Raw genomic sequence first — 15,593 nt, forward strand, 5'->3', positions numbered from 1 at the left:
TAAGGAAATGTCCTTTGTGTGGTTTATTGAAACAAAGGCTCCAAATGCTAAAAGCAAGAAAGGCAGTGCAGAGTTTCCTTGAAATCGTGCTAAGTAGGAAAGGTGAACTGGGCTTGGATATGTGCACTTCACAAGAGAGTGAGTTAGGTCCTTCCTACTTAGGGGCCCCCAGAGGAGAATGGGGTGTGTATGGAGTGGGAATCCATGCTCCAGGACTCTGCCCAGGACAGCCGGGAAGGTATTATGGGGGACGCTAGGGCTGCAGGCAAAGAGCTAGTCTCTGGTTTGGAGAGTCTCCTGCCTCTCATCTGGAGTCTCCTCCCTGCCAGTGGAATACAATGGAGCAGCCAGGCTGGAGGAAAACTCCTGGCTCACTCACACTGCGGGTCTACAAAGTCAGCGCCCCCCCCCTTGGTGGTGTAGGAGCCCCCCTCCTGGTTGGTGGTGTAGGAGGTAGGGAATGAACTGGCTAATGGACTCTGAAAGCCAATTGAAATATGATTACAACAGGACCATGGCTTTGTATGTGCGTATGCACATTATTTTTCCAAGTTTTGAGTCTCTCTTTTTATTATACACAGAAAAATTATACTTGAGTAGATTTGTGGGGTACAATGATGTGCTATTATTTTTTAAAATAAGGTTGGAGGTATTAAATCAAGTTAATTAAGTGTGATGTATTTTTTTACTTAGAAAGCACAGAGGGCGGCTGGAGAGACAGCTGGGTGGTTAAGAGCGGTTGCTATTCTTCTGAGAAGTCAAGTTCAATTCCCAGCAGCCACATGGTGGCTCAAAACAGTAACTCAACTTCTGAGGGATCTGATGTCCTCTTCTGATCTCTGTCAGTGCCAAGTATATATGAGGTACACAGACATACATGTAGACAAAGCACACATACACATAAAATAAATAAAAACCAGCAACAGTAATGAAAGACAAAGATCTGATGCACCCCCCACCCCCACCCCGACAGAGTTTCTCTGTGTAGCCCTGGCTGTCCTGGAACTCACTCCGTAGACCAGGCCTGGCTGATCTGATGGTTTTTAAGAAGCAAAGTCATAGCATCTGGTAGGCTTTCAGCCATGGACAGGGAAAGATTTCTGTTCATTCTCCTCTCTCTCCTTTTTCTTGATGCAGTCAAGTGGAAGACTGTATTTTCCAGTACCACACACACACAAAAAAGTACAAATAGATGAATTGTCAAGTTTGAAGGAAGCAGAACAGGCTATAATACTAAACAGACCCGGATCTTAAGGATGCATTTTCACAATTATGGTTTCCTTCTTTCAGATAACTCTACTTGGGTCAAATTGACACAAAACTCTCCAGCACAATGGATTAATTCAGTACCCATGTGATTCAATCACTGCTCAAGCATGAGTTTGGGAGCACATTTCATATTCTAACCACAATCACACACAATGTCGGGAGCCTTTCTGGGCAGGAGTGAGTGATTGACTTGTAGGACAGAAAGCTAAAGAGGCAATCACAAGACTTGGGTCTGTGTGACCTAAGGTCACGCAAACTCACCCAGACTCCTATTAATACTTCTTTAATGCCCTTTGCCGTGGTTCTCCCCATGACCTATGAACATCCTCCTAGTCTCACATCTCCATATTGTCACAATGAGGACCAAGTTTCCAACACAGGAGCCCTTGAGGATCACATAAGTTATCTCCATATTTTAGCATCAAGCCTGGGGCCCTGTCAGACTACTCAGGTCACAGATGTGTGAAGTCACTCTGGGATAAGCAACGAAGGACTGTGGATAAGACACCCAGCAGTGGGCCTGCCTGCCAAAGATCTCTGGAAGCCAATGCTAAGGCCTGGGTATTTCAGCTTGTTCATGGGCTGGATGTTTGACACTAGTTTTGGAGTATAGTAGGAGGTAATAGGGGTCACAACCTTGGAAGGGGTGGGTCTTTACTCTTGATTGCTATAACAAAATACCTCCAACTGGGTTCCTTATTTAAAAAAGAGGCAGCTTAGCACACAGTTTTGGAGGTTTAGGAGCATGATGCTGTAATTTGCTCCATGCTGGTGAGGCCCCAGGGAGGACTACAGCATTGGGGCGGGGTGCATGAGAGGACGGTAATTGGGAAGAGCTCAGTGGATCCTAGGAGGCCTTCCCTAAGCTCTAACTGAGCAGAGTGAAAGATGTTGAGGTTTGGTCTGTTGCTATGGACCAAATTATGTGATGCTATAATTCTGTATCATGAGGTTTAGACTTATGAGCAAATTCTCCTAGATGCAAAGCTTTGTTGTGCAAACCTTGTTCCTTAATTTAAAACTATTGGTTAAGTAAAATTGGCTATGTCCAATTACTGGAGGGATTAGAGGTAGGCGGGCTTTGAGTTACCTGGTTGGGAGTGGAGTAGAGGGAGGAGAGAGAACAGGAGGGAAAGGAGGAGGAACCAGGCGAGAGCAGGAAGCCACCTGAAGGGGAGATGGACCATGAGTATGTGGCCAGGAGAATCAGCAAGTGTTTGGGGTACACTGCTGGGAAGGTAACCAGGTCAGCAGTTAGAAAAGCAGATTAGGGGTTACCTCCCAGTAATTGTCAAAGCCAAAAAAATAGCCATAGTCCGAGTCTCATTTATTTGTAAGCTAGTCAGGGATAGGTTTAAATTGGTTGTTCTATAGATATGCAAAGGAGGACAAAGCCATCCTGAGAATACACACACACACACACACACACACACACACATACATATTTATTTATATTCACCTTTCCAGCAACCACTTGGGGCATAAACAAGACAGGATACATGGGTCACAAAAGTCATGCAAGAACAGGAAAGAGCCGAATCATCTATTCCCCACTGTGGGTCTTCCCCGCCCACCGGCCAGCCAGTGGTGAGGGACTGAAGAATTTGCCTTCGATATGAGGATATGAGGATGGTGTCTTCACCCGGACTTGACAGAGTTTTTTAATATCAGGAAGTGACCAAGGAAGTTATGGAGTCTGTCCAGGGTATTGTTAATGAATCTCTGCCCAGCAGGAGTGGGAGAGTCACAAGGCCCAGTAGAGGCTGATGGGGGAATGGGGGGAGAAGAAAATCATTTCCTGTGGGTCCCCCGTGGAGCTGAGGCTGTTCAGTAAGCCTGTTACAACTGATGAAGAGCTTCATATTCTTAGGACTAAGGTCGGATGGCCGTGCGTTTGAGTTTGGTTCTGTGCATTTATAAATTGTTGGTTGAGGAGTGGCCAGATGGTTTTCCATCAAATCAAAACCTTAAAGTTTGAAAGGAGAAGCAGGGGGATACACAGAGGTGAGTTTCTGAACTTGGACAGGAGACATTAAATGCATCAGCTCACAGTGGTCTCTCTTTTGTGCCTCTATGCCCTTGGGCTTCCTTTGTCTTGTACAATTACACAGAGAGGTGTCTGGCTTTAAGTTCCAGCTGGTCACAGAATCACTTAAAGTGACCTGGAGGAGAGAAATAATTTTAAAACATGTTCACAAGTGACTACGTCACCTTGGACTACTTGCTTGTCAATCAACCTTTACCTTGTTATCTGTTAGGTCAGCCTTCTATTTAACTTTGTAAGCACTCATAATTGTGCATATGGTTGCATGTTTTGTGTGAGTGTGTATGTGTGCATGTGTATCAGTGAAAGAGAGAAAGATGATAGACAGACAGACAGACAGACAGATAGACACTTAGGAAGAATCTCCATGTAGTACAGGGATGTGTTTTTACACAAACTTTTTTGTGATTTTTTTTTTTTTTTTTTTTTTACAATAGGACTTTCTCCATGGTGAGAGCAGTGAAGGCAGACCCAACATCCTCTCATCTAGGTTGCTGGAAACACAACCCAGGGTTGACGTCCAAAGGCACCAGGCTGTCTGATCGGGCACTGAAGACCTGGGGGTATTATGCTGCAAGGATGGGGGAATGCAGAAAGGACCCAAGGGGCTGGGCAGCTGCTCTGCTCATGTGGATCCTGCCCAGGCCTCACAGCTTCATGAGACAGCAGGAGCTGTCCAGGAGCCTGGGCTGACTGCGTTTCTGCACCTTTGGGAGGTTTTGCTTCATCACCTAAATACAGAAGCCCTCCCCGCCCCAAGCTCCGTCCCTGTAATCTCAGCTGCTGGATGACTGAGCTGGAGCTGGAGCTGGTGCTGGGTGCTGGGTACTGGGTGCTGGGTGCTGGGGAGTAAGTACCAGGCCCCTGTGGCCCAGACCCAGTGAACAGGAGGAAGCGATCGATGTTGGCTAGGGTGTAGGGAGGAAGGGACGCACGTGTTGTGATGTGTAGTCTTGTAGCTTCAGTCTCTCTTCTCCCTCCTTCTCTATCCCTCCCTCCCTTCCTCTGTTCCTCCTTTCTCTCCCTCCTTACTTCCCTCCCTCCCTCCTTCCCTCCCACGTTCCCTCCCTTCTACCCCCTTATTAACCAGAGGCTTCTTTATTTACAATACTGTTTTATTCTAACAAAAGTTACTTCAAGTTTACATTACAATCATCCTTGATCCTGTTTAACAGCCGCTAACATAACCATACTGACAGGAATAATGGCTCTCGCTGATGCTCTTCCTTGTCAACACCCCAGAGCTGCTCAGGCCACAGGTCACAGCCTTGTAGTCTCTTGAAGGATGGGCTCCAGGTTTCCTATTTTTCTGGTTTCCTCTCTGCGTCATCTGTTTCCGTGAACGCTCGTCTCCTGAAATGGAACAGGACGGGGTTCTCATCTCTCAGAGCACTAGCAAGCAGAGGGACATCAAAATACAGCCATCCAGGGTGTAGATGCGCACGCCCTGAGCTCAGCAGTTGGGAGACATAGGCAGGTGGATCTCTGTGAGTGTGAGCCAAGCTTGGTTTACATAGACAGTTCCAGCACAGTCAGAACTACACTGTGAGATGATATCTCAAAATAAAATAAATAAAATATAAAAAAAATTAAAAAAAAATCTTCCTTGTAATTAGTTATACTTTAGCTGAATTGGGTTGTAGTTGAAATGAAAGATTCTGGGGGCTTCTGAATTTGTTATGGACACTTACCATTGACAGTTGTGCAAATCTACCCCATATTATATTTTATATACCCCAGGACCTCAGCAAAATGACAGCAACTCTCCATCTCCTAATGACTGGGGTCCCAAGCTGTGTCTGGACCCAGTTTGTCTGCATTTTGCTTGCCCTCTGACCCCTGCCCCTGCCCTTTCCTGGTCTCTTCACTGTTCCTGCCCATGCAGAGGCCCCTCCCTCCCCATGGCTTGCCTTCTTCAGGGCCTTGGCTCATCCTTAGCCTTTAGCCTGGAAGTGACCTGTCTTATCCCCACAGTCTCTTCATGTTCAGAGTCCAGCCATCCTCTGGAGGAAAGATCTCTGGATTCCTTCCCACGGATCCACCTGCCTTCGTAGGATCTTATTAGTTTCTTATGGCATTCAATTATTTTCTCAAATATGCAGGGCTTACTATGGGGCAGTCACAGGCCTCGGCCCTAAGAGTAGGGCACTAGATAAAATGAAGGGGCTTACAGAAACGGAGATCTGTTAAAGGGAACGGAGCCTAAACATGTAAGTCAGATGGTTGCAAGTTCTTGGAAACAGTAAGCCAGGTGTATTCCTAGACATCTTCTCAGACTCTGTAACCCTATGTCCTTCAGCATCTAACCAAAGTCAGGAATTCTGCTTTTCTTAATATGTGGTCTCTACAAGAAATAACATTTTATAATCTTATATAGCAACTGATACTATGATTTATAGATACTGGATAATAAATACTTTTCAGTTAATACAAAGAATGACTGTAGAAGGACTTATGTATAAAAGCACACAGAAAACTTTAATTTAAAACTTGGGCAGAAACGGAATCCAACTTGACAGTGGTAGAGCATCTACCTACCTAGCATGCATAAGGCCCACATTCCATCTCCCTCACCATCCCAAAAGTATTCTTGGGGGGAAAGTCCCTACACTTGCCATCTGATTGAGATAGCTGCATCATCTAAACTGGGGAACAATTCTCCCACGTGGGACTTTTATTTTAGAGAGATGAAACATTGCACAATATGGCATAGCTTAAATCCGTCATTGCATGGACATAGTGCTTGGCCCGTGGTGCCCTTCCTTGAAGAGCTCTGAATGTACAGGCGTTCATTGACTTGGGATGTTGCCTTTGTCCTTCTGAGAAGCTGGCTTTCTTAGCTGTCCGCTTTGACAGTGCGGGCTACACATTTTGAATTCTCTGCCTGTGCAGCTGACCAGCTTTCTCACACTTACCTCGGTTGCTTTCCACCAGGACCCTGAATTTCTTGATGTTGGCAGGTTATGGCGTAGAGCAACGCACTGGAGGCCAGCGAATGCAGGGATTTCTGTGGCAAACCAGCCGGTGTCTTGGGGATGCTTCTGGCTGCTGTTCTCCCAAACCTTTGGGGCAGGCTGGGAAAATGACTCATGGTCCCTGCCTCCATGTTGGCCCGTGCTGTGGGGCTTCTCTTCTCTTCTGTGGTCCTCCCAAACCTCAGGGGCAGGTTAGCTGCTGAGTGGGGCACTTTGTTGGCAGGGGCTGGACTCATCTTAATAACATTCTTTGCCCCCCAATCTTTTAGTTCTTGAAAACTGACACTTCTTTCCTTTTCCCCTTTTGGGATTCCTCTCAGCTATAATTAGAAACAAGAATTAAAATAATTTATTATTATTACAAGCCATAGATTTAAACCCTAAATTAACTTAAATCCAGACTTTAATCTGCAGACTTGCTCTAGCTATAAACAAAGTTTGTGTTTCTATATGCAGAATTTTTAAATAAATAATCTGTATTAAGCTTCTTAAAGCAATCTAGTTTCTCTGTCCCTTGACTATTATAAGACATCTATAAAATATTAATAAAAAATATATAGTGAGTGCAGCAGTATGTTTAAGCAGCAGGGACATAATGAAGTATTGAAATAAGGCAAAAGTTTATTTTATTACAGTTATTCTCTTTCAGGTTTTTGATTCATATTGTTTATGGGGTATTTTTATATGCTTATATTATGGCTTTAGAGAAAACTTCCATTCCCCTCGGGCTTGTGCTCCACCTCACCCTTTAAAGACCCACAGGACTGGATCTCGCCTGGTCTGGGAATAGGCCCGTCGACTTTCTTTCTTTACTCCCTTATATTTAGAGTTTCACTCTAAAAACACATTTCAAAAAACCAGTTGCACTTTAATTAGACTACAAATTACATTTTTAGTGAAAAGCCAAAATCCAACAATCTGACTCTGTGGGAGCCACAGAGAGTGCAGTGGATAGTTAGTTAGATCTGGTTCTGTCCTACACACTGGACCACATGCAAAAAAAATTTTTAAATAATTCTTTTTTATGATAATCTGACTGAAACATACTAACAAGAAATTTTCAGAACATATAAACACTAAGAATAAACATAACTTGAAGTTTCCTGCACTTCCCTGATGTAGGGATGAACATTTTATCAGGATTTAAAGATAATGTAATCTTTACCAGCTTGTAATTGCTAAAGGAGAAAATACAAATACCGAGTTTGTCATGCAAGCTTCCAGCTGAAGTGCATCCAGATGTTATTTCTATGTGTCTTTATTGCAGGCATGCACTCTCCGTCAATTGATATGTACCATTCTCCTTTCTTTTGCTAAATACTACACTGAGTGGGGTGTACGTGTCACTGAGATGTCAAGCTAATTGCAGTCGTGCTAAACTTTACAAAGCAACATCATATGTTGTCACAGAAAAGCCAAACTATGACAGAAACCCGAAATCCAAAACAAAGCAAAGCATAAACTTGCTTATTACTTACTCTTTACAAAAGCATTAGATTCAAGATAAATAGTATATGTGCATACGTGAGCATGCGTATTGAATGTCAGTTATTAGCATGTGTACATATAGAATTTCAGTTATAGTAGTATGTACATATAGAATATCAGTTATATTAGGTATACATATAGAATGTCAGTTATATTAGTGTATGCATATAGAATGTCAGTTGTTAGTATGTATATGTAGAATGTATATGTTAGCATGTGGATTTAGAATGTCAGTTATGTTAGCGTGTGTACATATAAAATATTAATTGTAATAGGTAGTCTTCATAACTTACCTGGGAATATTTTCCATAACCTTCTTTGCTGTGAAAATGAGGCAATATTAATTCATCTGTACAGAAGATGTTTGATGTTAAGAAGCTTGAAATTGCTAAAGTCAATAAAATGAATCGTTTTGATGAAATGATTTCCATTTTGTCTAAATCTAGATTAGGTTAATATGTTGAGCCTGGTGTCTATGAGTCTATGAGAAGAGAACTCATGGTGTTTTTATACTGTAAGATAAATCCCACATATTTTAAGTAGTAATATTAATTAGAGTGTGTAACTAAAACATGCACACAAGGAATGTGCTTAATTCATTCTGGGGAGACAGTAATGTCCGTGTTTGCAAATCCATTGACTTTGAAAAGAATTTTCCTCATTAGAAGGTCCTCCTAATTAGGTAAGATTGGGACAACAGTCATTAAGATTCCAAACAAACAGGATGTTTTATTTCTCAGAGCTTAAACAAAAAATCTTTTGTTTTTGGTGCTTTTGTTAGTTTTTGAGGGAAGCTTAAAAAGGAAAGAAAACATTCTCTACACGCTAACTGGGTTTTAAAAAATTCAGGTACAAGGGTGAGGCATCGTCTTCTCAAAATGTCAAATGAAATTAAGAAATGTGAAAAAAAATAGCAAGTCGCATAGTACCCCAATAAAATGCCATGAATTAATTGTTTTTGTAAAATGTTGTTCGGTTATTACAAAGCTCTAAGAGTAAATGTCAGCTGTCGTGTGCAGGATGAGCTGCAGAGAAAATGTTCAGTAGGTGTTCCAGGAGGCAGAGCAGCCTCCCTGTTATTTGCCCTGAGGGTCTAATTTGGTAAATGTGTATAAATCACCTGGATTTTATGTCTATAAAGATGACACATTCTACCTTCCTGCTCAAAGTCCTTACATTAAGACATCCAGCAGGGGATGAGTTAGTCACACGTATGTTCAGGTTGTGGCTCCCAGAGCCCACAGTAGTTAGGTAATCTCACCTTGCCACAGGCATACTGACATCCTAGCATTAAAAGAAAATTTATAGAAATAAGTGTGTAAGAGCAAGAATTGACAAATGGGACCTCATAAGGTTACAGAGTTTCTGTAAGGCAAAGGACACCATCAAGAGGACAGATCGGCAACCAACAAATTGGGAAAAGATCTTCACCAATCCTACATCAGATAGAGGGCTAATATCCAATATATATAAAGAACTCAAGAAGTTAGACTCCAGAAAACCGAACAACCCTATTAAAAAATGGGGTACAGAGTTAAACAAAGAATTCTCACCTGAAGAACTTCGGATGGCGGAGAAGCATCTTAAAAAATGCTCCACTTCATTAGTCATTAGGGAAATGCAAATCAAAACAACCCTAAGATTTCATCTTACACCAGTCAGAATGGCTAAGATTAAAAATTCAGGAGACAGCAGGTGTTGGAGAGGGTGCGGAGAAAGAGGAACACTCCTCCACTGCTGGTGGGGTTGCAAATTGGTACAACCACTCTGGAAAGCAGTCTGGCGGTTCCTCCGAAAACTGGGCACCTCACTTCCAGAAGATCCTGCTATACCACTCCTGGGCATATACCCAGAGGATTCCCCACCATGTAATAAGGATACATGCTCTACTATGTTCATAGCAGCCCTATTTATAATTGCCAGATGCTGGAAAGAACCCAGGTATCCCTCAACAGAAGAGTGGATACAAAAAATGTGGTATATCTACACAATGGAGTACTATTCAGCCATTAGAAACAATGAATTCATGAAATTCTTAGGCAAATGGATGGAGCTAGAGAACATCATACTAAGTGAGGTAACCCAGACTCAAAAGGTGAATCATGGTATGCACTCACTAATAAGTGGTTATTAACCTAGAAAACTGGAATACCCAAAACATAATCCACACATCAAATGAGATACAAGAAGAAAGCAGGAGTGGTCCCTGGTTCTGGAAAGACTCAGTGAAACAGTATTTGGCAAAACCAAAACGGGGAACTGGGAAGGGGTGGGAGGGAGGACAGGGGAAGAGAAGGGGGCTTACGGGACTTTCGGGGAGTGGGGGGGGGCTAGAAAAGGGGAAATCATTTGAAATGTAAATAAATTATATCAAATAAAAAAAATTAAAAAAAAAAAAAAAAAGAAATAAGTGTGTATTTTCTAAAATACCACAGCAAGTCTCTTTTGGAGAAGCTGACTGGTATTCTTTATTATTATTATTATTATTATTATTATTATTATTATATATTCTTTATTTACATTTCAAATGATCTCCCCTTTCCTGGTTCCCCACCCCCAAAAGTCCCATAAGCCCTCTCCCCTCCCCAATCAATCCCCTCCCACTTCCCTGTCCTGGTATTCCCCTACACTGCTGCAATGAGCCTTTCTAGGACCAGGGGCCTCTCCTCCCTTTGTTGTCCAACAAGGCCATCCTCTGTTGGCTATGCATCTGGAGCCATGGGTCCCTCCATGTGCACTGTCTGGTTGATGGTTTTGTCTTTGGGAGCTCTGGGAGTACTGGGTGGCTCATATTGTTGTTCCTTCTATGGGGCTGCAAACCCCTTCAGCTCCTTGGGTCCTTTCTCTAGCTCCTCCATTGGGGACCCTGTGCTCAGTTCAATGGCTGGCCAAGAGTGTTCCCCTCTGTATTTGCTGACCCACTGTTCCAGAGAAGCCACCACTGGTCACATCTTACCTTCTGCCCTCCCATGAGAACTAGACCTTACATGGAGATCCATCTACATCCACACAGAGGTTCTAGGAGGTGACTTGACAAAATGTGTGTAGTTGTTCTGCACTCTCTACAACCTCTGTGTGTAACCTGAGGTGTGTTGTATTCCATAGCTGCTTGCAGCTATTACGAACTGGGTTGCTGGAACAGAAGCTGAGGGATAGATGGGGAAGTGGCGAAAAGAAAGAAGGCCAGGACAATATTTTACTGATGGAGGCCGAAACTTTAATGGTGGTCAGACCTTTTAACAATTTGGGCAAGCCCTCCCCCCCCCCCAAGACTCTGTGCTGACTTCCGGCAGAAGTTGTCTAGCTTCTCCTGGAGAAGCCAGGGATTGTCCTTGGCCAATGTCAAGTTCCTACCATGTGGTATGACTCCCAATATGACTCTGTACAGGTGGCAGAAGCAAAGACCTTTCCCTATTCTGAAGGTGTCTAAAGTAAGCCAGAAAGTTGAGAGGCAGCAGTAGGTAAACTCTCCATGGCTTTAATGCCGCACTTGCCTGTGACCTCTCTTAAGGCAGTTGGCTTCTTTGGGCTGCATTTGTTTTGGTCTGCAGTAGCCAAGAATCCCCACAGTAGTATGCAATTAATTCAACTCATAGCCTTGTGTTAATTTTGTAATGCAGTTATTGGATTATTTGGGTTTAATTTCCCTTAGGATTCAATACACTTCTCTTCCAAATTGTTCTTTTGTAAACTGCTGAGGGAGCTTCCCTTTTTGTGGTCAGTTGATCTTTCAAACTTTTGAGAAATGGATGAAGCAAGGGGCAAGTTTGTTGACCAAGTTCACACCCTGGAAAAAGTGGAAGGCACCAGATGGGGTTTCCAAAATTTGGTTTGTGTCTAGTCCTTTTCAAAGAACGTGGCACTCGAAGCCGGCCATGGTTTCAGTTATATGTAAGGTATTGGCACACGTGTTAGAGGTTATTCTAGGGGACATCCTGAGGAGCCTGTATAACTACCTTTCTGCTCTACAAGGTTAGGTTTCCATGTTTGGAATGCAATTATAATAGTGTGCCAATACCTTATGTACGACTAAAGCTGGTGACCTTCTTAGAGTCCCACATTCTTTGAAAAGGGCTAGACACAAATCAAATTTTAGAAACCCCATCTCGTGCCTTCCACTATTTCCAGGGTGTGACCTTGGCCAACAAGGCTTGCCTCTATTAAAATGGAAATTGACTGTTTTTCACCATATTTTCTGTTTAGCATTGTGAAGTTTAACAAATAGAGAACCACACTACAGGATGTACAAAGGATAGACCTTTGGTGATAGACAGATGGTACCATTGCATATGTGCATGTAGATTTAGTACTCTGGGGACTTCTTGGTAAGATATACAGACATACAAATTTAGTTTTTTTCTTGCTAGCTTGTGTTTATTCAGGTACATGTTTTACTTTTAAGCTCTATTGTATTATTTTTAAAATTGTGTATGTGTTCATGTCACAGCACACGCTTGGAAGTCAGAGGACAGCTTGGCTGTAGTCAGTCCTCCCCTTCCATCCAGGTGGCAAGCGCCTTTACCTACTGATCCACTTCACCCACCCCAGAGGCTTAAATTATACAGGGGAAAAGGCATGTGTTAGGGATGAGGCAGACCATGGAGGGAGAGAGAGCAAACTGTCTCAGATCACATTGGAGAAGTTATAAACAACAGAGAAATTTGCCACCACCTCTGGGCCAGTGCTTGCCCATACCCCAAGCATGAGGCAGTCTGGGTGTGGTGAAAAACTGGGATATCTGTGAGACTCCTGGGAGTTTTCTACTGGGCATCATGCTATCCCTCACATACACCAATGGCAGCTGTGGATGTGAGAACTAAGGGGAAGATGGTCCTGGAGCCAGAGGCTTTCCAGAACCATGCGCCTCCTTCAAAAGAAAGAGGGTGACTGGGTTGGTTCCATGGCCTTATACCATGTGCTGGAAGGTAGACTGGAGCTGAGCCACAGTCAGTAACTTGTACATTCACTACCATTCATCTGGAGATCTGAGCCAGACTCTTCCACAACAGCCCTGGCTATTCCCTTCCGTTTGTTCCCACATCCCACTGTACAGCGTTCGCTGTTGTCTCTAGGTCTGAGCATTGTACTCAATAGTAGGCAATGTTTTTAAATATTCACTGCATGCCAAGAACAGTTGTGCTTGGTGAATTTACTGTTCTGGTGAAATGATCTGTCACTGAGTTATACTGCCAATCCATTAGGTTTGCTCTGTTGCAGTAATCACACACCTTGATAAGATCACTCTGCTCCAGTGGATCTCACTGAGTTGACGGGTATCTGTTCTATTGAAACAAAAGATGCAGCCCCAAGGATGGCTTCCTGTCAGTGCTGCAGGGTCTCCCATGGGGCAGCAGACTTGGGTGGAAGAAGGCTCTTGGCTTACTGTCTTTCTATACCTGCACTTTCTACTCCTGACAAGTAATAATCAAAGGAGAACAAATAATTCCTACCAATGCAGAATTGAAGTGACCCGAGTTTAAAAGGGTTGATCTATCTGGGCTTCTAGTAAAGTATTTGAATAAGAGATTGTTTGTGTGCTATGGGTTGCACATATTCTAAAACCCCACGCTGAAGGGGCATCTTACTGTATTCGCAGATGCATGCTTCCTGAAGCTATGGGAAATGTCTGCTATAGGGTGGCCAATTTTAACATCCAGAGGAGCCTGGGAACGAAGCTCTCTTTCTCACCCCCAACCTAGCCGTTTCGTTCTGCGCCATTTGCCTTTCTCCAATGTTTATATCTTCCCACCTATGCAAAATCCAATTGCTTAGTTACACAGGAGAACTTATGGGCATTAGACTCTTATTTTGTGTTTCATGTTTCCAAAGTATTTCGCAAATCTGTTAACTTTTGGCCCTTTTAGAGCAAGGCGGGAGGTGGTATTATGCTATATTTCATTTTAATGTTATATATGGCAGAGAGGGGGAAAAATACCTGTCTTTGTTCCAAGTAAAAGCACCATGTACAAACTGTGTAAAATTATTATTTAAATATGCAAAGGTACTCCCTTTGCTCAGAGATTTATGAGTCTTTTGTTATAATGAGCTTGTCATATGTTAATGGCAAGACTGTATTTATTTCTCAGCTTTCTCCATGACAGATGCCAGTGCCGGGCCTGGGCAGGTGCTGAGGCGAGTGTGAGACCAAGATTATTTCTCCATGTAGTGAGAAATGTCGAAATTCAACTCCATTTGAAGTAACCTAAAGAATCAATTTGTACAATGCAAGAATAGACATTAAATATTTATAAAAATTAATTCATATGATTTATTCTAGGAGCCTGAATAACGACTGAATCTCCGTGTTGGAAGGAGATTTTTTTTTTAAAAGAGCAATATATTGAATAAACCTCCAGTATTAGATCTTCCAAGTAGTGGAATTTAAAACATCTAAAGCAATTTGCAGCTGATGAGGAGGCGGCCCTCACAGCTCTCCTAGTTGAGCTTTGACATTTTTTTCAATGTTTCAGTTTATTGACATTTTTTTCCTCTTGGGAAGAATGTGTGATTTTTACTGGCTTGGCATGGGGTTCTGGTGCCTCTTGCCAAAGACTCAAGAAATTTCATAGTTTTTTACATGAGGGACAAAGACCAGATGTTTAGTTAAAAATCACACATAGCTTTTATACAAATGTAGGAAATAGAAATTGTACTAGAATTATTTTTAGCCTGTTTTGATTGATATATACATATATATGTATATATGTATGTATATATATATATATATATATAGAGAGAGAGAGAGAGAGAGATATGCAAGCAGCCATCTCAATATTCCAACTTGAGTGGGATTATGTAATTTAATATGTTTTATCTGTCAGTGTACATGTGTATGTGTGTGCATTTACATGCCACAGTGTACGTGTTAAGGTCAGAGGAGAACTTAGAGGCATTGGTTCTCGCCTTCCTCCTAGAGTTCTGGGGATCAAACTGAGTTACTCAGGTCAGGCTAGCGAAGCGAGTGCCTTTAACCGCTGAACTGTTTGCCAGCCCTTAATTAAATGTTAGTGTGTGCCTTTTCAACATTTTGTTTAATTTATTCTTGTGGTCTTTGGAAGTGTTCTGCTCTAAATGTAGAATGTTCCTTTAAAGCAATGATTTCTTTTAATAAAAAAGATGAGTTGCTAGGAGGGTTGGAGAGATGACTCAGCGATTAAAAGCACTGACTACTCTTCCGAAGGTCCTGAGTTCAAATCCCAGCAACCACATGGTGGTTTACAACCATCCACAATGAAGCCAGCTACAGTGTACTTATTTATAATAATAAATAAATCTTTGGGCCTGAGTTAGCAGAGGTCCTAAATTCAATTCCCAGCAACCACATGATGAGTCACAACTACAGTGTACTCATATACAAATAAATCTTAGAATGTTCCTTTAAAGCAATAATTTGGTTTAATAAAAAAGATGAGGCTTTGACTAGGGTAGGAAGGACCCTCACCTAAGCCGTGGGGTATCCTTTCTCACTGCTTGTCCAGGCGATCTCAGAGAAGAGAATTTGCTGCTTGAACCTACATTGATGCGAGCTGCAGAGGATGTTTGCAAACACCAGAAGCAAGCACCACTGGCTTCCGGTCTCAAACATGGCTGTTAAGGGCAGATGTGTAGCTGATCTGAAGGGGCATCATGACTCACGCGGGCCTCCTAGATGCTCTTTCATCTGGAAGACTTGGGATTTCTCCTGCTAGTCGGGTCCTGCTCTTCCTGTGCTGCTCAGCGCTGGGCTGGGGTAGGAGTTTCTGTAAAGGTCTCCAGCAGCCATGCTCGTCTAGGCTCTGTCGCGCAGAAGTGGATCCGGCGTTGGCTGCTGTGGGGGA

General features: G+C 42.7%; 1 protein-coding gene across 1 annotated transcript; it reads right to left on the reverse strand.

Moving 5' to 3' along the window:
* Positions 1–4,508: 4,508 nt before the first annotated feature.
* Npvf (neuropeptide VF precursor) lies at positions 4,509–8,207 on the reverse strand. The gene is given in 4 exon segments (XM_052172530.1): positions 4,509–4,626; positions 4,629–4,666; positions 6,229–6,608; positions 8,070–8,207. Coding segments are annotated over 4 exon segments (609 nt in total). The 3' UTR covers positions 4,509–4,573.
* Between the last annotated feature and the right edge of the window lie 7,386 nt (positions 8,208–15,593).

The sequence above is a fragment of the Apodemus sylvaticus genome, chromosome 2, assembly GCF_947179515.1.
Source record: "Apodemus sylvaticus chromosome 2, mApoSyl1.1, whole genome shotgun sequence".
In the NCBI taxonomy this organism is placed as follows: domain Eukaryota; kingdom Metazoa; phylum Chordata; class Mammalia; order Rodentia; family Muridae; genus Apodemus; species Apodemus sylvaticus.